General features: G+C 44.6%; 1 protein-coding gene across 2 annotated transcripts; it reads right to left on the bottom strand.

The window, feature by feature from the left end:
- Positions 1 to 5849: 5849 nt before the first annotated feature.
- Positions 5850 to 17103, bottom strand: TAF8 (TATA-box binding protein associated factor 8). Of its 2 annotated transcripts, none has more exons than XM_069756395.1 (8): positions 17022 to 17103; positions 14928 to 15081; positions 13397 to 13495; positions 13255 to 13317; positions 10067 to 10191; positions 9724 to 9871; positions 9002 to 9144; positions 5850 to 6353 (listed from the first exon to the last, which is right to left on the bottom strand). In XM_069756395.1, exons 2-8 carry the CDS (start codon positions 14938 to 14940, stop codon positions 6222 to 6224), a joined length of 723 nt encoding a protein of 240 aa, XP_069612496.1. In that variant the 5' UTR covers positions 14941 to 15081; positions 17022 to 17103; the 3' UTR covers positions 5850 to 6221. The 2 variants fall into 2 exon arrangements, with proteins under 2 accessions (XP_069612496.1, XP_069612495.1); XM_069756394.1 differs by having other exon boundaries at positions 17036 to 17103.
- Between the last annotated feature and the right edge of the window lie 4001 nt (positions 17104 to 21104).

The following is a 21104-nucleotide window of genomic DNA, read 5'->3' as shown; positions in this document are numbered from 1 at the left end:
GTCATTCACAGGGTATACAGATCACCTGAAATGATGTTTAAAATAGGTCTTAGAAATGATTCTGGATGCTCGAGGTGCGCCCAACAGGAAGCAGGAATATTGCACATGTTATGGTCTGTTAAAATACGCTTATTTTGCACATTTATTTAATCAGGACTATTCACCAGGTGCTTACTCTTAAAGAAAAATGTCATGATATTCTCATGAAAAATATAATGGTTTATTGAATTGTCCACAGGAAAACAAAATTGCAGCAAAACATAAAAATAGATGAAATAGTTACGAACAGATTGTCCATGTGTAAATATCAGCGCTTGTCTTGTTACTCACCTTTCCCAAAGTTCTGAATGGTAAAACCGTCTGTCTGTGTGAAGTCTGAAAACATCATGGCTACCGGCTATTCCTTCCTTGTGACTTGTCTGTCGTCCATGGAGAATGATGGTGAAGGCAGGAGGTGGCAGCTCACACGTGACAAAAGACCCCCCACCCTCCTAAGAGACGTTATTTATATGTCCCACAGACCACGTGTTCTCTGTATATGGCATTGACTTATACTCTGAGCTACATACACTGAAATAGCGGTTTGTAATGTCAGCGAGAAGCAATGTGCTAAGTACAGAATAAGAATAATTCAATTAATAATTAATATTTAACATGGTCATGCCCACATCTGTACTCATATTGGGGAGCAGTTTTGGGCCATATAGAATCAGCCTATGGGTGCGCGGTGACTAGTAATCCTCTCACCTGCATACTGGGATATACAGATGAACTGTGTACTGTTGAGACTGGGAAATTTACCATAGCTCGATTACTGTACATGGCTAGAAAACTCCTATAGAAGGATTGGCTACACATATGGCACTTCCCAAATTCAAATGCACCTATAAATTACGGAAGCTGATGCCAAAATTCAAATATTTTAAACAGAAATATCTTTATTCAATACATTAAATAAAAGCATATCACACTGGAGATACATACGCATACAAGATAGTACCGCCATATAGAGGTGACCAGTAGCAGGAGTGTATACACAATTTCCAAATACATATGGTTGTTAGTTCAAACTGACACAGAGGCATATATAAAGAATCCTTACAGTCAAAAGAGTGTCACAGTTCAGGCGAGATATGTTATAAATGTAAAGGGGGTATAGAAAATATTTAGTACCATATTCATGGCTACATGGCTAACCCTTATTTACTTATTTGGGCTGACATTGAGGCTTATGTGAGGCCAATATGTATATAGATGTTTGCTTGAGATAGCTGTGTATATTGGTCCTACTACTGGCGTTATCCCTCTAACTTTGTAAACTTTAAGGGGATTGAGATTAGGCATGTAGCCATGAATATGGTACTAAATATTTTCTATACCCCCTTTACATTATAACATATCTCGCCTGAACTGTGACACTCTTTTTACTGTAAGGATTCTTTATATATGCCTCTGTGTCAGTTTGAACTAACAACCATATGTATTTGGAAATTGTGTATACACTCCTGCTACTGGTCACCTCTATATGGCGGTACCATCTTGTATGCGTATGTATCTCCAGTGTGATATGCTTTTATTTAATGTATTGAATAAAGATATTTCTGTTTAAAATATTTGAATTTTGGCATCAGCTTCCGTAATTTATAGGTGCATATGGCTAGAAAACGGTTTGCTAAAAACTGGATTTCTGCAACTCCCCCGACAGAGTTAATCAAGTTACGTCTCTCATATCATTGGAAAAAGGGGTATACCTCAAAAGGGATAGAAGTAAATATTTTGATAAAGTATGGGGTCCCTAGCATGGAGGTGACCAGTGATCAGCCTTGTTAGGCTAACTCTGACCCTGTTTTACAGGAAGGGGTTGTTGTCTCTGCATTCTGAGCTGGAGGAAGAGTAATTGAAAGCTCTGAGGGATGCCACTGCTTGTCCTTGAGGGAAATTATTTGTAACATTGCATCTGCGTCACAAAGTTTTAGTGGCACATCAAAGCTCGGCTCTCACTGGTCACCCAGGTAGTAAAGCAACCTTGGACCTCCTTTTTCGGCATTTTTGGTGGCCAAGGTTGCATCGGGATATGTCAACTTTATGTCTTCCTGTCTGTTTGAGTTCAACAGAATGCCATTCGGGCTGGCTAATGCTCCAGGAAATTTTCAGTGACTCATATCGAGCAGGCAAGGGCAACAGAGCACAGACAGGGGTAAGAGAGAGCAGGTAACAGAGAGTAAGCTGGCATATCAGAGAGCAGGTAGGGGTGGAGTCCAGAGTAACTCTGCTGCCTCATTATAGTGAATGGATCCATCAGGGGTTTCCTCTGTCACATTACTGAGAGATGGAAACCTAAAAGTAAGTGCTCAGCGTAGAGCACCGGATAAATGTGATCCCAAATGTTATGTAAAATGTTCCCAATAAAAGCTTCAACTCAATCCACAAAAAAAGCAAGACCCCACTCAGATCTGTCATCTGTTAATGGAAATATGGGGGCTTCCACATTACTAGTAGCACAAAGGCTCCAGAAAAGCTAAATGGCTCCTCACTCCCTTAAAGAAATTCAGCAAATTCTGTGCTCCCAAAATCCAAATGCTCCCTCCATTCTGAACCCCAGTGTGCCTAAACCACATTAAGGGTATGTGCACACGCTGCGGATTCCGTTGCGGAATTTTCCGCAGCGGATTGGATTAAATCCGCAGTGCAAAAAGTACTGCGGATTTATCGCGTTTTTTTGTGCAGTTTCCACTGCGGTTTTAGACACCTGCGGATTTTTAATATGGAGCAGGTGCCAAACCGCTGCGGATTCCGCACAAAGAATTGACATGCTGCGGAAAATAAACCGCAGTGTTTCCGCGCGTTTTTTTCCGCAGCATGTGCACAGCGGTTTTTGTATTCCATAGGTTAACATTGTACTGTACACCACATGGAAAACTGCTGCAGATCTGCAGCGTCAAAACCGCTGCGGATCCGCAGCAAAAACCGCAACGTGTGCACATACCCTTAGCGCCCACGTTTGGCATTTCTGTAGTGATGAGAGCCCGCCAAGTTTACAGGTGTTTGTCTCCAGAAGCATGAGCTGGGAATAATGTTTTCCACTTATTCAACATTCACTACTGTTTGTTTCTAGAAAACACTCATGGAGTCAAAATCGTCACTACATCTGTATATAAATTCCCTAAGGGTTATAATGTCCAAAATAGGGTCACCTGAGTGGAGACTCTGCTTTTCTAGCAATGAGGGCCTCCTTATATGGAATCCACAAACTATTCTAGGAAAATTTGCAGGAGGCAAACAGCGCTCTGTCCCTCCCGAGTCTCTCCGTATGGCTAAGTAGTACTGTACATCCACATATGGGGTATTTCTACAATCAGCAGAAATTTGGGGACACATTTTGGTGCCATTTTTACCCATTTCCCAATATGAAAATGTAGAACTTGGGGCTAACACACAATCTTGGTGGTAAAAATGTAAATTATTTTTTCTTCATTGCCCAATGGTATAAAAGTCTGTGACACACCTGTGTAGTTAATATAATTATTGCACCCCTAAATTAATTGAGAGGTTTAGCTTGTAAAATGGGGTCACTTATGGGGGGTTCTGCTGTTCTGGCACCTCAGGGGCTCTGCCAATGTAACATTGCACCCTCAAACAAGTGCAGCAAAATCTGCACTGTATTATGGTGCTACTTCCTTTCTGAGCTTTGCACTGAGCCTCAGAAGTAGTTTTCAACCACATGTGGGGTATCCGTGAACTCAGCAGAAATTGCACAACAAATGTTGGGGTCCATTTTGTCCTGTTACCCTTGTGAAAGTACAAAATTTGGAGCTTTAAAAGTTTTGTCTTAAAAATGTGATTTTTTTAATTTTCACTGCTTAACGTTATAAACTTCTGTGAAGCACCTGGAGGTTCAAGGTGCTCAATTCACATCTAGGCAAGTTCCCAAAGGGGTCTAGTTTCCAAAATGATGTCACACGGGGGCTTTCGACTGTTTAGGCCAGTGTTCCCCAACTCAGGGCCTCAAGAGCCACCAATAGGTCATGTTTTGAGGATTTCCTTAGTATTGCCCAGGTTATTGAACACTTGCCTGTCCAGGTGATGCAATTATCACCTGTGCAATACTAAGCAAATCCTGAAAACATGACCTGTTGGTGGCCCTTGAGGATCGGAGTTGGGAAACACTGGTTTAGGCATATCAGGGGCTTTCCAAACGTGACATTGCATCCCCTAATTATTCCAGCTAATTTTGCAATCAAAAAGTCAAATGGCGCTCCTTCCTTTCCAAACCCTGTTGTGCGCCTAAACAATTGTTTTCCTCCACATATTGGGTATCGGTGTACTCTGGAGAAATTGCACAACAAATTGTATGGAGCCATTTCTCCTGTTACCCTTATGAAAGTGAAAAAATTTGGAGCTAAAAGATTTATCTGTGAATGTGATTTTTTTTAATTTTCACGTCTAACGGGGGTTCAGGGTATGTGCACACATTGCTGATTTGGCGCTGCCGATCTGCAGCAGTTTTCCATGCAGTGTACAGTACCGTGTAAACCTACGGAAAACCAAATCCGCAGTGCACGTGCTCCAGAAAATTCCGCGCGGAAACGTAGCGGTTTATTTTCGCAGCACGTCAATTCTTTGTGCAGATTCTGCAGCGTTTTACACCTATTCCTTTATAGGAATCCACAGGTGTAAAAACGCTGGTGAAATCTGCACAAAAACTGCACCAAATCTGCGGTGAATCCCCCTGCGGTTTACCTGCGGATTTGGCAGAATCCGGCGGAAAAATACGCGATGAAATCGGCAACGTGTGCACATATCCTCAAGGTGCTCAATACACTTCTAGATAAGTTCCCAAAATGGTGTCACTTGTGGGAGGTTTCCATTGTTTAGGCACATCAGGGGATCTCCAAACATGACAAGGTGTCCGCTAAATATGCCAGCAAATTTTACATTCAAAAAGTGAAATGGTGCTCCTTCCTTCCGAGCCCTGCTGTATGCCCAAACAGTAGATTCCCCCCACATATGGGGTATCAGCATGTTCAGGAGAAATTGTAAAACAAATTGTATGCTCCATTTTACCCTTCTAAAAGTAAAAGAAAATAGGTCTAAAGGAAAAATGTTGTGAAAGTTAAATATTTATTTTTTTCCTTCCTCATTCTATTAATTCCTGTGAAGCACCTGAAGGGTTAATAAACCTGAATCTGGTTTTGAGTACCTTGAGGGGTGCAATTTTTAGAATGGTGTCACTTTTTGGCATTTTCTGTCATATAAGCCCCTCAAAGTTACTTCAAGTGTGAGGGTGGTCTATAAAAAAATGATTTTGAAAATGTTGTTGTAAAAATGAGAAATCACTGGTGCTGTTACTGTGCTGATGTAAAGTAGACATGTGGTAAATGTTATTTATTAACTATTTTGTGTGACCTGACACTCTGGTTTAAGGGCATAAAAATTAAGTTTGAAAATTGCAACATTTTCTAAATTTTTGCCAAATTTCCGATTTTTTCACAAATAAATACAAGTCAGATCAAAGAAGTTTTACTACTATCATGAAATACAATATGTCATGAGAAAACATTCTCAGAATCAGTGGTATCTATTGAAGTGTTCCAGAGTTATTACCACATAAAGTGAGTGGTCAGAATTGTAAAAATTGGCCCGGTCAGGAAGGTGAAAACGGTGAAGGGGTTAAACAACAACCACAAGATGGATTTCATCAACCCAGGTATCATTGTAATCAGTATAATGGTGCCAACCTGACACTGTCTGTAGGTTACTCGGCACAATCCTGCTGACAGAATCCCTTTAAGTCTCCTTTCCCTTCCTGGGCCGTCTCGTGTACAAAAGATTTGGCTAAATACAGGGACTATATTTTTATTGTTTGTTTTATTATGAAATTCAATACAAGGAATATTGTGCCTGCAACTTGGCACACATACATATTGATATAAAAAAATAAAGAAATAAAACATCACTGCTCATCTCCAATGAAGCACATCTTCCTTATCCACAGTGGTAGGGGACCCGTCCCACTTTTTACCAAAAATATTCTTGCCATCTTGCTGACAGCATCTCATTCCTCAAACCAATACAGTTCAGCCATGGCTTAAACATTCAAATAAATGAGAAATCCCAACTGCATGTGGTGGGGTAGTGAGAGCACCACACACTCTTTGAAACTTTTCTATTTAATCTTTCCATGTGTCCACAGAAATCTTCTTTTCTCACGTGTGATGCTTTTACTTTTTACGTCTCAATTTAGGCTTTTTCACAGGTCGCAGGTAAGGGTTATCTATCAGCGTCTCTTCACTGCCCTTCATTGAATTCTGCTGCAAAACTGATGAGTTTTCTTTTTCCGCACCCGAATCATCCTACCAGGTGAAATAAAAATATTACTACAGTTAGCAATGAGTAACTTAGCGAAAATCCTCCACACTGCTTCTTGTCCTTACGTTACACAGGTGTCCACACTGGATCTGGAGAAATGTAGATCCAGAGCAATTACAGCAAATTGTTATTGTAGCTTGTGTTCATATCGAATATTGACATTTTCAAACGTATGGAATTCCCCATAAAGCATAACATAAAGGGGTTGTCCAGGCATAGGTATTTGATGAACTGTCTATAGTACACGTCATTAATACCAGATTAGTGCGGAATTGACACCTGAGTGTTCAAGGATCAGCTGATTTTTCCAGATGTAAACACTTTGGGACCGACTGTTCACGCTGGTCTTCAGGAGGCGTGCTGGAGTCAGACACTGCCGATTCATGAAGCATATTCATCTAAAGAGCCTGATAAGTGGCGTGCGTCTCTATACACCACGCCAGTCAGGTACTGGAGTAAGATTTCTTGTGTAGGAAGTGCAACAACTGATCATGAAATAGACTAGCTGTGGCATCCAGTCCAGCTACAGCTTTGCCCATTTTGTTGGAGTAGAGACATTTTTGTTACTTTTCAAAGCTTTTTCACAAATTTTGGCATGAAAGCTTGGATGAATCGGGGCCTTTGATCAGTGTTGTTGAGCACAACTCCATTTAAAATGTAGCAGCTGTTGTTGGCTACTGAAGTACAGCTTTTATCCAAAAGAACAGGAGCTGTGCTGCAGTGCTAGGCTCTGGGCTACACTTTGCAGGGCGTGGCTCTCAAAAACTCAGTTTTAAGTGTTCACATCCTGATGCTGCCAGAGAAGAAAACATTTTATGTAACAAATATCCCAGCTGATCAGAGGGGGTCACCAGATCTGATCTGATAATCTATAGATGGTGATCAAATACCTACACCAAGTCTATCCCTCTGGCCACATATCTGAAATGAAATGATGACGTATGCTAAATTTCATTCAAGCAAATTCACAGATTTCTTTCATGGTTGGAAAAAGGGGGTATAAGGAAGGGAAAAGAAATAAAGAAATTTGAAAATATAAGGCTCCCTGGTAGTATGTTCCCGGTCCACCGCCTGGTGCATTGATGAGACATAGGTTATGGCAGTTAATGATTCCAGGTTAGAAAATTACAGTATTCCCAGGTAATGGTCAAAGGGGTTGATTAAAATCATAAAGTTCAGGGCCGACTCTTTAATGCCAGTCAATTCAGGATGTATGCGGTATATTGAAATATGTACGTAGTTTGTTCTGGCATGTTGCCTAGGGGGTGTTGGGGAGAGTTATCAGTTTATATTTTTTAGAATTATTAATAAATAAGAGATAAAGATGTTGATATAACTGGATAGTGTATACATTTCATGGATACCATTACTGTGATGGCCTATCATGTAATTATATACATGTTATTGTTAATTGGCTGGTTTGTTATATTGCTCTATATATTTTCTCTTATCAATAAAAAGGTTCCGATTAAAAAAATAAACAACAATCATAGATTTCTTTAAATCTTTTAGGCTGTTCGATTATTCACTTTAATGGAGAATGATTAGGCAAAATGATTGGTAAACCGGGCGAAAACTATACTTTTTCAAAGGGGAAAAAAAACTCCACCCAAGTCTGAACTGTCATGGCCATCTTCATGCAATTTTGACTCAAAAGCGTTAATGGGAAGTGATAGCTTCCCCAAACCATGTATAAATCCCTTTATACCCTCCCTAGCACGCCCTTTTAGGGCTTATTGATGAGACTCGCATATGCTTAAAATCAATTATATAACTGTGATATGCTAATTAGTGGGCCACTAGTCGTAGGGGTGTTGTTTAGCCCCAATAATCATTTCATCACTTTCCTATGAGCATGAGTGACCCGATTTGCAAGTAGTAGTCATGTGTTACCGCTGTCTCCCTGGGCATGCGCAGTGGGTAATAAAGCTGGGGTGCTCTTGCAAATCATGTTTCATGAAATCCCCTCCACCTATGCTGTAACATCTGGACGCTGCGTGTTTGACGCTGCGGCTCTACGCAGAGTCAAACACTCAGCGTTTCCTGAATGTGGAAACATACACTAAGGGTATGTGCACACGTATTCTGGAGGACTGCGGATTTGGAAAAACCGCAGTGAAAAACCGCTGCATTTTTTCCTGCGGATTTATCGCGGTTTCTACTGCGGATTCCGCTGCGGCTTTACACCTGCAGTTTTCTATTGGAGCAGGTGTAAAACCGCAGCGGAATCCGCACAAAGAATTGACATGCTGCGGAATGTAAACCGCTGCATTTCCGCGTGTTTTTTTCTGCAGCATCTGCACTGCAGATTTCATTTCCCATAGGTTAACATGGTACTGTAAACTCATGGAAAGCCGCAGCGGATCCGCAGCGTGTGCACATACCCTAAGGGTCAGCACTGTAAATATTGAGTCTTTACATAAACTTGATGTATTTGTCAATAAAAGTGAAAAACTAATCTGTAAAATGCTTCTAATTGTATTTCAGGAACCAAAGAAATATCCGACTAAAGAGCTAATAACACTGACCCAGGAATCTCTGTGAAAACCATAATTTGTGCCAATCTCAATTATTAGCAATAGCTGTAGGTATAAAAAAATAAAATAAAAATGAACAAACAGAAATCACATACCGCATGAAGGTGCATGGAGAGGTTCTCATTATCAGTCTGATCGTCCTGCTCAGAGGAGTCCGTTTCCTCAATCTGCTGTAATTCCAGCTCTGATGGGAGGAGAGCATTCAAATATGGAATGGACATTGGACGAGCAGCAATCACTAGGTACGGCAGGAAGCAAACACAGCACAGGAAGTACTTAGAATTGGTGTTCCAGATGTTAACAATTATCACTTATCCAATGGACAGGGGATAATAATAATCTCTTTATATAGCGCCAACATATTCCGCAGCGCTTTACAGTTTGCACACATTATCATGCAGTATGTCTTGGGAATGTGGGAGGAACCACGGGGAGTACAAACATCTTGCATCCATATTAGACCCTGCGGGGATCGCTACAGAAAAACTGTGGAGTGCTGTTATTTAGTTGTTTATGTACCTCCTATAGGATAAATCCACACAGATTTCCTATGGACGTACTTCAGATTTACTTTTTGCAATGCAAATTCCGTAGCAGTTTATCATGCTGTTTATTTTAAATGTGCAGCAGTGGTATATTTTTGCTGCAAATTTACTACACAGCGGGTGACCATCAGTAGAGTAATATACAACAGATTTTCCAACTGAAAAAAATAAATATAAAATCAACAGTGACCACTCTCGGTGCATATACCCATTAGTTTGTACAGAAAGTATGGATTGAACAAACGAAAGTTAATGCCAAAATGTTATCTCACATGGAAAAGTGCTTGTATCATCTTTAAAAAGGCTCTGCGTCTCGCCTGTCTTGGCCATAAATCGAGTAAGGGCTCTCTCCACATCTCTCCGCTGGGATGCTGCTTTTTCCCTTAAGACTTGGTAATCTGCAACTGGCTCTCGACAAGTCTTAAAACAAAAGTAGTAACTAAATTAGTTTGCAGAGAATCTTAAAGGCCAAGTCACTCAGTTTCAATAGCGTTAGGAAAGTCCGACAGTTCTACGCCAAGCTCTCCTCCTCCACACACAGCATACGGGTACTTTCTCAGTTCAGAACTGGACTTGCACACAATGGGAAACATTTTATTTTCCTACTCTTCTTACCGGAGTCTTAATGTAAGTGTGGGGATCTGGAAATTCTGGAAGATGACTTGGAATATGTGCAGGATGCGGCTTGTTCTGCCCAGCAATCAATGCTTTAGGGACAACAGGATTATTTGTCACAGGGGCTAAACGAAAGAAAAATAAAGCAAGCAACATTCACAAGAGTCCCTTACGCTCACTTCTTAAAAATGGTGTGCCCCTGCTGAGAAATATTACAAGTGCTAAAACAAATGCATTTTCGAAACTGAACCAGAGTCTTCATCAGACGCACATTTTGTTATTATAAGGCTTGGAAGTAATGAGCTATAGTTTGCCATGGATCAACCTCACAATTTTTTCAACAATATAGCAATCATAAAAATGTTGCATTGCTAGCACAATACATGGAAGCAAAAAGAAAGGTAATGGTAAGAACTGATTTAAAGGGAACCTGTCACCCCGTTTTTTCAGATTGAGATATAAGTACTGTTAAATAGGGCCTGCGCTGTGTGTTACTATAGTGTATGTAGTGTACCCTGATTCCCCACCTATGCTGAGAAATACATTACCAAAGTTGCCGTTTTCGCCTGTCAATCAGGCTGGTCAGGTCAGGTGGGCGTGGTGACATCGCTCTTTTCTTCCCCAGCTTTCCATTGGTGGCGTAGTGGTGTGCGCATGTCGCAGTGACGAATCCACTGCGCGCACGTGAAGAAGCAGCGCGCGATCTGCGCTATTACCCCCTGTCATCGGTGGGGGCGGCCATCTTCCTGGGGCCGCGCGTGCGCAGATGGAGTGCTCTGCTGCACGGGGCTTCAGGAAAATGGCCGCGGGAAGCCGCGCGTGCGCAGAAGAGATCGCGGCGGCCATTTTCCCAAAGCCGAGTTTGCAGTGGATTCGTCACTGCGACATGCGCACACCACTACGCCACTAAAATTAATAGAATGCAATCCGCAATTTTTGTGCACATGTTGCGTTTTTTTCCGTGAAAAAAATGCATTGCGGTAAAAAACGCAGCATGTTCATTAATTTTGCGGATTTCCCGCTATTTAATGCATTGGGAAGCTCTGGAAAAAAAACGCAAAAAATCTGCACCAAAAAAAAAAAAAAACCGCATGCGGATTTCCTGCAGAAAAAGTTTGGTTTTGTTCAGGAAATTTCTGCAAAGAATCCTGAGGTGTGCACATAGCCTAAACATAATTAACCTACATATGCTGTAACAAAACAGCAACTGTCAGAAATCTGCGTGAAATGCAGTATCTGTTTATCTTTCAAAAAATGTAAAAAAAAAAATTGCGTGGGCTCCCGCTTAATTTACATAACCAGCAGAGGGAAAGCCGACGGCTGTTAATATTCGGGGAAGGAGCGCCAAAAGTTCTCAGGCTATTAATATCAGCTCACAGCTGTTTGCTTAGCCTTTACTGGCTAGTTTACAGGGGAACCCAAGAAAAAAATTTGACATGGGTCCCCCTATAAAATCGAACTGGCAAAGACTAGGCAGACAGCTGCGGGCTGATATTAATAGCCTGGGAAGGGGCCATGGATATTGGCACCCCCCAGGCTGAAAACAACAGCTTTCAGTACCCCAGAAATGCCGTATCTTATAGATATGCCAATTCTGGCACTAAGGGCCAGAAATACGTGCGAGTCTCGCATGTTAAAACCAAGCTCTGGCGCCGGCACTCAGGAGCGGAGCGTGCACATATGGGTGTTGATATGCGGTCGCACACTCCGCTCTGGAGTGCCAGCACCAGAGCTTGGTTTTAACGTGGGAGACTCGCACATATTTCTTGCAAGTGAAAAGGAGCCCTTAGCCTCGCTCTTCCCACTTGCCCTGTAGCGGTGGCAAGTGGGGTTCATATTTATGGGGTTGATGTCACGTTTGCATTGTCAGGTGACATCAAGCCCACGGCTTAGTAACGGAGTGGTGTCTATGAGACACCTATCCATTACTAATCCTATAGTTACATGGTAAATAAAGACACGGATAGACTAAAGTCCTTTATTTGAAATAATCACACAGAATCCTTTATTGGATCTAAATTTACCATACTTACTGAACGCCTAATCCCAGATGCCCTCGTCTCCTGCAAACAACCAAAAAATAATAAACCAATATATAATACTATCCTGTCTGACGTAGTCCACTTAATACCGAGTGTGATGAACTCCAGTGAACTCTTACGGCGGCTCAGTGATACACTGACAGGAAGGTGATCGTTCCCGCAGTGTATCGCTGGTGCCTGGGTTTTTGGCAGCAAATACACAAACCTTTTTACACCTGGGTTTTTGCTGCAGATTTCACTGACTTAAAGGGACACTGTCACCTGAATTTGGAGGGAACAATCTTCAGCCATGGAGGCGGGGTTTTGGGGTTTTTGATTCACCCTTTCCTTACCCGCTGGCTGCATGCTGGCTGCAAAATTGGATTGAAGTTCATTCTCTGTCCTCCGTAGTACATGCCTGCACAAGGCAATCTTGCCTTGCGCAGGCGTGTACTATGGAGGACAGAGAATGAACTTCAATCCAATATTGCAGCCAGCGGGTAAGGAAAGGGTGAATCAAAACCCCGCCTCCATGGCTGAAGATTGTTCCCTCCAAATTCAGGTGACAGTGTCCCTTTAATTGAAGTCAATAAGTCAAAAAGCTGCAGAAACGCAAAAAGAATTGACATGCTGCAGAAAATAAAAAGCTGCAAATACGGACGGAAATTTACGGATCATGTGCACAACACATCAGGATTGTCATTGCATTACCTTGCTTTAATATTCCATGACGTTTTTGGAGCATTTTCGCACGTAAAAAAACGCATCAAAAACGCATAGTGTGTGCATAGCCTTATAGTGTATCACGTGATAAAAGGAATGGAGTCATTCAAAAGAACAATTTGTCCTGCAAAAAACAAACAAACCACATAAAACTATGTGGACGGAAATATTACCGTATCTTGGAAAAATGGAAAAAAAAAAAAAGAAAAAAAAAATGGAATCTGGTTGCAGCAGGAAGGGGATAAGGCGCATTTACACTACAAGATTGTGAACGAGCGTTCCTATTTCACATCACCCTGTCAAGAGTTTAGTTTCAGTGTGGTGAGCAACGTACATCCGCTCTTATCGCATTGTTACCATGTAGTCGCCCTATGTGCACGGTAAGCTACAAACCCGGGAAAATTCAGAAATACAGCCATATAACCAATCACATAGAAGACTTACGGGCAGTTATCACCATCCTCTGAGAGCGCTTGGCGTATGCAGGCAATGTGTCCACATTAAACCCTGCAAACAATCAATATAATTACTATCACTTACATTTAGTGCCAAGATCAAACTTGTAACTTGACAACACAGAACTTACCCATTTCTATCAGGGTGACCACAATGTCCGGAAGAGTGGGCTGTGTACGCGCGGTATGTTCACAATAGGATTTGGCACTGCGACCGACTTCTGTAAGGTCTGGGGATAAAACATATCAGAATACTTTAGATCAGCGTTTCATAAGCTCCAGGAGTCACAGCCCCCAACAGATCATGATTACGCCTGCACAGGTGATGGAGCATTTGATGCCTTGGTAATGATTCCACCACCCACGGAATACTAAGGAAATCCTGAAAACATGATCTCTAGGGGCATCATTTTGAAAACATATAAATTACAGAAATATTATTTACAGGATGTCTGCAGCATTAATGCTCTGTATCATGGCACACCCCCTTTAAGTTTTCAGACTTCCACTGATCAAATGTTCATGTCGTTGTCCCTTTACAGAACACTTTGTTTTATAACTATTGCAACTTACTGAGTATAACATACTGTCACCACTGCTGACTAGAGATGAGCGAGTATACTCGTTGCTCGGGTTTTCCAGAGCACGCTCGGGTGTCCTCTGAGTATTTATGACTGCTCAGAGATTAAGTTTTCATCACGGTAGCTGAATGATTTACAGCTACTAGCCAGGCTGAGTACATGTGGGGGTTGCCTGGTTGCTAGGGAATCTTGACATGTAATCAAGCTGGCTAAGAGATGTAAATCATCCAGCTGCCGAGATGAAAACTAAATCTCCGAGTAGTCATAAATACTCAAGAGACCACCCGAACGTGCTCAGGAAAACCAAAGCAATGAGTATACTCGCTCATCACTACTGCTGACCCAATCTCTGCAGCCAATCGGGGAGGTCACAGCTTGTACAATCTGCACTGGCAGAGTCGGTGAGCTCAGTGACTGGCTGCAGCGCTGTCACCGTTATGTTATCACTGCAGACAATTAATGGAAATCAGGGCAGCAGCAGACACTCAGCGCTGGACCTAGGGAGGTTAAGTAATAGTTCAAAGTTTTTGTTTTTATTAAGAACTAACGGAAGTGAAAGTGTAAAGTTTTCTGAAAACACAGTCTCTATCCGTACACCCTGCTGCTCTGAGATATGGATGACCACGGCTTGGTGACCGCGGCCCGGAGAACACGGCTTGGTGACCGCGGCCCGGAGAACACGGCTTGGTGACCGCGGCCCGGAGAACACGGCTTGGTGACCGCGGCCCGGAGAACACGGCTTGGTGACCGCGGCCCGGAGAACACGGCTTGGTGACCGCGGCCCGGAGAACACGGCTTGGTGACCGCGGCCCGGAGAACACGGCTTGGTGACCGCGGCCCGGAGAACACGGCTTGGTGACCGCGGCCCGGAGAACACGGCTTGGTGACCGCGGCCCGGAGAACACGGCTTGGTGACCGCGGCCCGGAGAACACGGCTTGGTGACCGCGGCCCGGAGAACACGGCTTGGTGACCGCGGCCCGGAGAACACGGCTTGGTGACCGCGGCCCGGAGAACACGGCTTGGTGACAGTTTCCCTGGAAACAGTAAGAATTATTCCAGCACATAGCATCCAGCACTTACAGCTCTGCAACATCTCAGTCAGCGTTTCCACTGCCGCTTTCTCTGCACTATCAAACCCGGCTTCTGTGAGCAGAGAGCTGACCACCACCTGGAGGGTCCTCCGACGCGCCAGGATGTAGTTATCCGCAGGGGTGGAGGAGCCGCGGCCTGAGCGCTTAGGAGAAAAGAAAGGGAAAATGCTATTTAGTTCCTTCATGGTCCCCAAAGCTGTGAGAACAGAGATCACATACAGCCAGTGCTCCATTTACTTCCATGATGAATACAGCGCCGTCAGTTCCATAGAAGTGAATGGTGCGCTGGCTGGTAGTGTGGGCATCCTGACCTATACAGTGCTCCATCAGTTCTATAGAAGTGAATGGTGCGCTGGTTGGTAGTGTTGTCGTCCTGACCTGTACAGCGCTCCGTCAGTCCCATGGAAGTGAACGGAGATCTGGCTGGATGTGTGGGCGTCCTGACCTATACACCGCTCCGTCAGTCTCATAGAAGTGAATGGAGCACTGGCTGGTAGTGTGGGCGTCCTGACCAGTACAGAGCTCCGTCAGTCCCATAGAAGTGAACAGAGATCTGGCTGGTAGTGTGGATGTCCTGACCTGTACAGTGCTCCATCAGTCCCACAGAAGTGAATGGAGCGCTGGCTGGATGTGTGGGTGTCCTCACCTGTACAGTGCTCCATCAGTCCCACAGAAGTAAATGGAGCGCTGGCTGGGCATGTGGGCTTCTTGACCTATACAGCGCTCTGTCAGTCCCATAGATGTGAATGGAGCGCTGGCTGGATGTGTGAGCGTCCTGACCTGTACAGAGCTCCATCAGTCCCATAGAGGTGAACAGAGCGCTTGCGGGATGTGTGGGCGTCCTCACCTGTACAGTGCTCCATCAGTCCCATAGAGGTGAACAGAGCGCTTGCTGGATGTGTGGGCGTCCTCACCTGTACAGCGCTCCATCAGTCCCATAGAAGTGAATGGAGCGCTGGCTGGATGTGTGGGCGTCCTGACCTATACAGCGCTCCATCAGTCCCATAGAAGTGAATGGTGCGCTGGCTGGATGTGTGAGCGTCCCTGACCTATACAGCGCTCCGTCAGTCCCATAGAAGTGAATGGAGCGCTGGCTGGATGTGTGGGCGTCCTGACCTGTACAGCGCTCCATCAGTCCCATAGATGTGAATGGAGCGCTGGCTGGATGTGTGGGTGTCTTGACCTATACAGCGCTCCGTCAGTCCCATAGATGTGAATGGAGCGCTGGCTGGATGTGTGGGTGTCTTGACCTGTACAGCGCTCCATCAGTCCCATAGATGTGAATGGAGCGCTGGCTGGATGTGTGGGCGTCCTGACCTGTACAGCGCTCCATCAGTCCCATAGATGTGAATGGAGCGCTGGCTGGATGTGTGGGTGTCTTGACCTATACAGCGCTCCGTCAGTCCCACAGAAGTGAATGGAGCGCTGGCTGGATGTGTGGGCGTCCTGACCTGTACAGCGCTCCATCAGTCCCATAGATGTGAATGGAGCGCTGGCTGGTAATGTGGATGTCCTGACCTGTACCGCGCTCCGTCAGTCCCACAGAAGTGAATGGAGCGCTGGCTGGATGTGTGGGCGTCCTGACCTATACAGCGCTCCGTCAGTCCCACAGAAGTGAATGGAGCGCTGGCTGGATGTGTGGGCGTCCTGACCTGTGCATTTTGGTCAGGAGTGGAAGGTTATGAGGGGACAAGAGGACTGACCACATGGAGACTTCTCCCCTCCGCTGCTGCACATTCACCACAGACACATAACCCGCCATTAGGGCACATGCTGCATCCTCTATCCTAACAGTGTTATCCCCTATAACATAACTACATCCCCTAGAACACTCCCCATAACAGTGTTATCCCCTATAACATAACTACATCCCCTAGAACACTCCCCATAACAGTGTTATCCCCCTATAGCCCAGCGTCTCAACCCCGACGTGACACACGTGACTAGAGCCGGCCTATCGCAGACTTCCGTGCACTGTGCTATGTGAACAGCTCGGCAGCCCGAGGGTTAGGGCCGTCACTAATACATCCGCAGCTGCCGCCTGTTAGTAGATGCAGCGCCCAGCACAAAGCTCATCCCTCACAGGTGTAACGTTACCGTGCCGGAGCTCCCAGAACTGGCCACAGCCACCGAGCTCTCCGCCATCTTGGATACACGTAACACGACGTAAGGGCTGATGGGAAATGTAGTCTTTCGTGCAGTTGTCAGTAAGTGGCCGAGAGCTGTCCAGTACTGAAACCGCGGAGCAGTGTGCGCAGAGCCGCCGTGCAGAGCCGCCGTGCAGAGCCGCCGTGCAGAGCCGCCGTGCAGAGCCGCCGTGCAGTGCCCGCTACATGCCTGGGTCCTGTCCATGCCCAGCAGTATGGAGGCTAGTCAGCGTGCTGGAGGGAGCGGCCATGTGTTGGTGGAGGAGCTCTAGTGTCCTGCAGAGCAGCATGGAATACAATTTTATGAAACCAGAACACATGAGCTGCGCGCACAGTGAACAAGCCCGTAGAGACATGTTCACACCACCAAGAGACTTGAAAACACAAAAAAGCACAGTAAAACCAAAAACACACTGTTGCAAGAAAATCACAGTGGACATTAAGTGCTAGTAAAAAGATGGAAAAAACAGGGTATTTGGTTGATACGTTTTTTGCATAAAATGTATATTAAGCCGCTCTACCAAACGTCAAGGTATACCCATATCAGAGCAGTCCTAACTAATGTATGGAATCCCTATCTGATGTATTTAAAACCTGGTCATATGTACAATACCTGTATGAGCAAGATTCAGAAAACACACAGGCCAGGTTTTTTGGGGCAGGTGTCGCATTGATAAATGGTGTCCTTGCGTTTTCCCCTTTTGTAACACACTCGGCACCTTTTTTGCGACTTACCTTTTTTTCCAGTTTGCGAGACCTCACTCGGGAAATGCTGACCTGGTATGATATGAGCACCTTCAGTTCCAGAAGTAGTGGGGCCCACTCCTTCCCTCGTGCCAAATATCAGGGTCTTAACCACTACCTCCTGGAACTGAAGGTACGACGTATCGGTGTGGCGTGCACATCGTGACAGCAGGAAAGCCTTGAGCATTGCCATTTGTACGATGTACACAGACAGCTTTTTGTACCACACCTTGGCCTTTCTCAAAGCACTGTACGGTTGGAGGAGTTGATCAGAGAGATCAACGCCCCCCATGTTTTTGTTTTACCCCAGTACACAGGTTTGCTAACCTGTGTAGTGGTACCCCCTACAGTGCTGAGGGCACTGCCATCACCGTGTATGATGGTCAAGAGAAGGACATCCCTCTTGTACTTGACCACCAGCAGGTGGTCGCCACATTGGGCTCTGCTGTCACCCCTTCTGAGCATCTGCCCAAGTAGCGTTTTCGGGAGGCCTCTCTGATTTTTGCGGACAGTACCGCAGGCTGCGGTACCTCGCGCAGAGAGGGATTTGTGGAGTGGGATGCTGGAATAAAAGTTATCGGTGTAGAGGTGATAACTTTTATCCAGCAGTGGGTGCACCAAATCCCACACAATTTTCTCACTCACTACCAGGACAGGGGGACACTCAGGGGGATCAATCCTGGTGTCCTTCCCTTCGTAGACTCTAAAGCTGTAGGTGTACCCTGAGGTACTCTCACACAGCTTGTAGAGTTTGATTCCGTACCTGGCCCTCTTGCTGGGCAGGTATTGACAGAATCTGAGCCGCCCCTTAAAATGAACCAAGGACTCATCCACGCAGATGTCCCTTTTGGGCACGTACACTTCACCAAACTTTTTGTTGAAGTGTTCGATGACAGGCCGAACTTTGAACAGACGGTCAAAGTTGGGGTCATCTTGTGCGGGACACTGTGCATTATCAGAATAATGCAGGAACTTATGGATGGCCTCAAAACGTGTCTGGACCATGACCATTCGGAACACTGGAGTGTTGTATAAAATATCAACACTCCAATTTTGCTGAATTTCTGGCTCCTTCAGCAGCCCCATATGAAGCATCAGGCCCCAAAACTGCATCATTTCAACTGCGTCTACAGGAGACCAGTTAGAATATGATGAACCGGTGTTTTGCTCCAAAGATTGACGAGCATACAAATTAGTTTGCTCCACCATGAGGTTAACAAAATCCTCAGAGAAAAAGACTTTGAAAAAGTCTATTTCTGTGAGGCCGGTGGTGTCAAACCTGATTCCTGATTCTGCCACAAAATCAGGAGTCAGTGGCTCGTAATTTTCTGGGGGGCGAGGTCCATACGGGGTCCGAAGAGGGGTGCGCTGGTTCATCTTCAGGAGTGGGCCCTGCCTCATCTTCATGAATGATGGGCACTGCTTCTGTCCTTCGACGTCTGCGTGGCGGTTCCACAGGGCCAGAGGAGGAAGATGGGAGTGGGAAGAAGATGAAGAAGAATCAGAAAAATAAAGAAAAGTGGGATCCTCTCCTTCGCTATCAGTGTCGGAGGCAAGGAAAGAATATGCCTCCTCCGCTGAATAGCGCTGTTGGGACGAACAGGACGAGTGGGACATTTTTTTTGTGAGTATGTTGCTTGGGTGTACTTTATTGGTAACTATGTGTACGTGTGGGGGGGGGGGATAATGATTGGTGCAAACTATTCTGAAAAGAAAGAGCTAAAGGAAAAAAAAAAGCAAATAGGGAGAAAAAAATACCTGTGAAAAGAAAAGTCTAAAACAGCAGGCCCTAGCTCTGATAAGTGAACCGCGTCACTTATCAAAGTTCGGCGGCTGCTGGGTGAGCGCACAGGGATGGGAAAAGGGAAGGCACGGATTAGACGCGTCGGCTGGGTGAGCGCACGGGGATGGGAAAAAAAAAGGGAAGGCACGGTTTAGACGCGGCTGGGTGAGCGCACGGGGATGGGGGAAAAAAAAGCAAAGGGAGGGCACGGATTAGACGTGGCGGCTGGGTGAGCGCACGGGGATGGGAAAAAAAAAAAGGGAAGGCACGGATTAGACGTGGCGACTGGGTAAGCGCACGGGGAAGGGAAAAACAAAAAAAGAAAAGGGAAGGCACGGATTAGACGCAGCGGCTGGGTGAGCGCACGGGGATGGGAAAAAAAAGGGAAGGCACGGATTAGACGCGGCGGCTGGGTGAGCGCACGGGAATGGGAAAAAAAAGCAAAGGGAAGGCACGGATTAAACGCGGCAGCTGAGTGAGTGTTAAAAATCGTTATTGCGCAAAAATATCTAATCAAGACTTAACCAGGTGCGTTTTATTGAATAGTCCACAGAAAAAACAAATTACAGAAAACATAAAAGTAGATTGTCCATGTGTAGATATCAGTGCTTGTCTTGTTACTCATCTTTCCCATGGTCCTGGATGGTAAAAGTCATCTGTCTGTGTGAAGTCGAAGGTCATCATGGCTTCCGCTATCAGCTGTTGCTTCTTCATCTGTTGTCCATGGAGAATGAATGTGCAGGAAGGGAGGTGACCGTCCCACGTGACAAAATCCCCCACACCCTCCTAAGAGACGTTTATATATGTTCAACACAGATCACGTGTCTTCTGTATATGGAGTTAACTTATACTCTGAGCTACATACACAGAAATAGCTTTTGATAGTGTCAGCAAGAAACCATGTGCTCGGTACAGAATAAAAATAAGAATAATTAATATTTAACAATTCCCCCTTTTGAGGGTGACAGACATTGATTGGAACCCTCAAATTAAAATATTAATAAAATCTACTTTCTTCTTTAGTAAAATGATATAATAATATCAATAATATTGTTTTATGTTCTCAATAATATAATGATATGTAAATTCATGTTATGGTAAGCCGTGACTAATATTCATATAAAATTATATAATTATACTTCACTATATCTACTTGAAGCATCTCAGGTCTGATGTCATCTGGTCTTCATATTGATGTCTTCTTGGTTCTTTTAAACAATCTTTATTATAAGTCTTTTGAAATAGATGATAGCATGTAGATATGTAGAGACTGTGTGTCATGTGTCAATCAAAGTCCATAAATTCAAATGTTGATAAGAAAACAAAGTCCATAGATGAAATGTCACTTTAATATCTGTGCAGTGTCACCTTTAGAGACCTGGACTTACATTGGCTCGCCTTGGAAATCATCTGGAATCCTCATATCGTCCGCACTGGTCTTGGGACAGGTGTGACGTCTTTGGTCAGCACAGCAAGGGTTACATTGACTCTT

This window comes from Ranitomeya imitator, chromosome 3 (assembly GCF_032444005.1).
Source record: "Ranitomeya imitator isolate aRanImi1 chromosome 3, aRanImi1.pri, whole genome shotgun sequence".
Lineage (NCBI taxonomy): Eukaryota > Metazoa > Chordata > Amphibia > Anura > Dendrobatidae > Ranitomeya > Ranitomeya imitator.
This window is presented reverse-complemented; position numbering and strand designations above follow the sequence as displayed.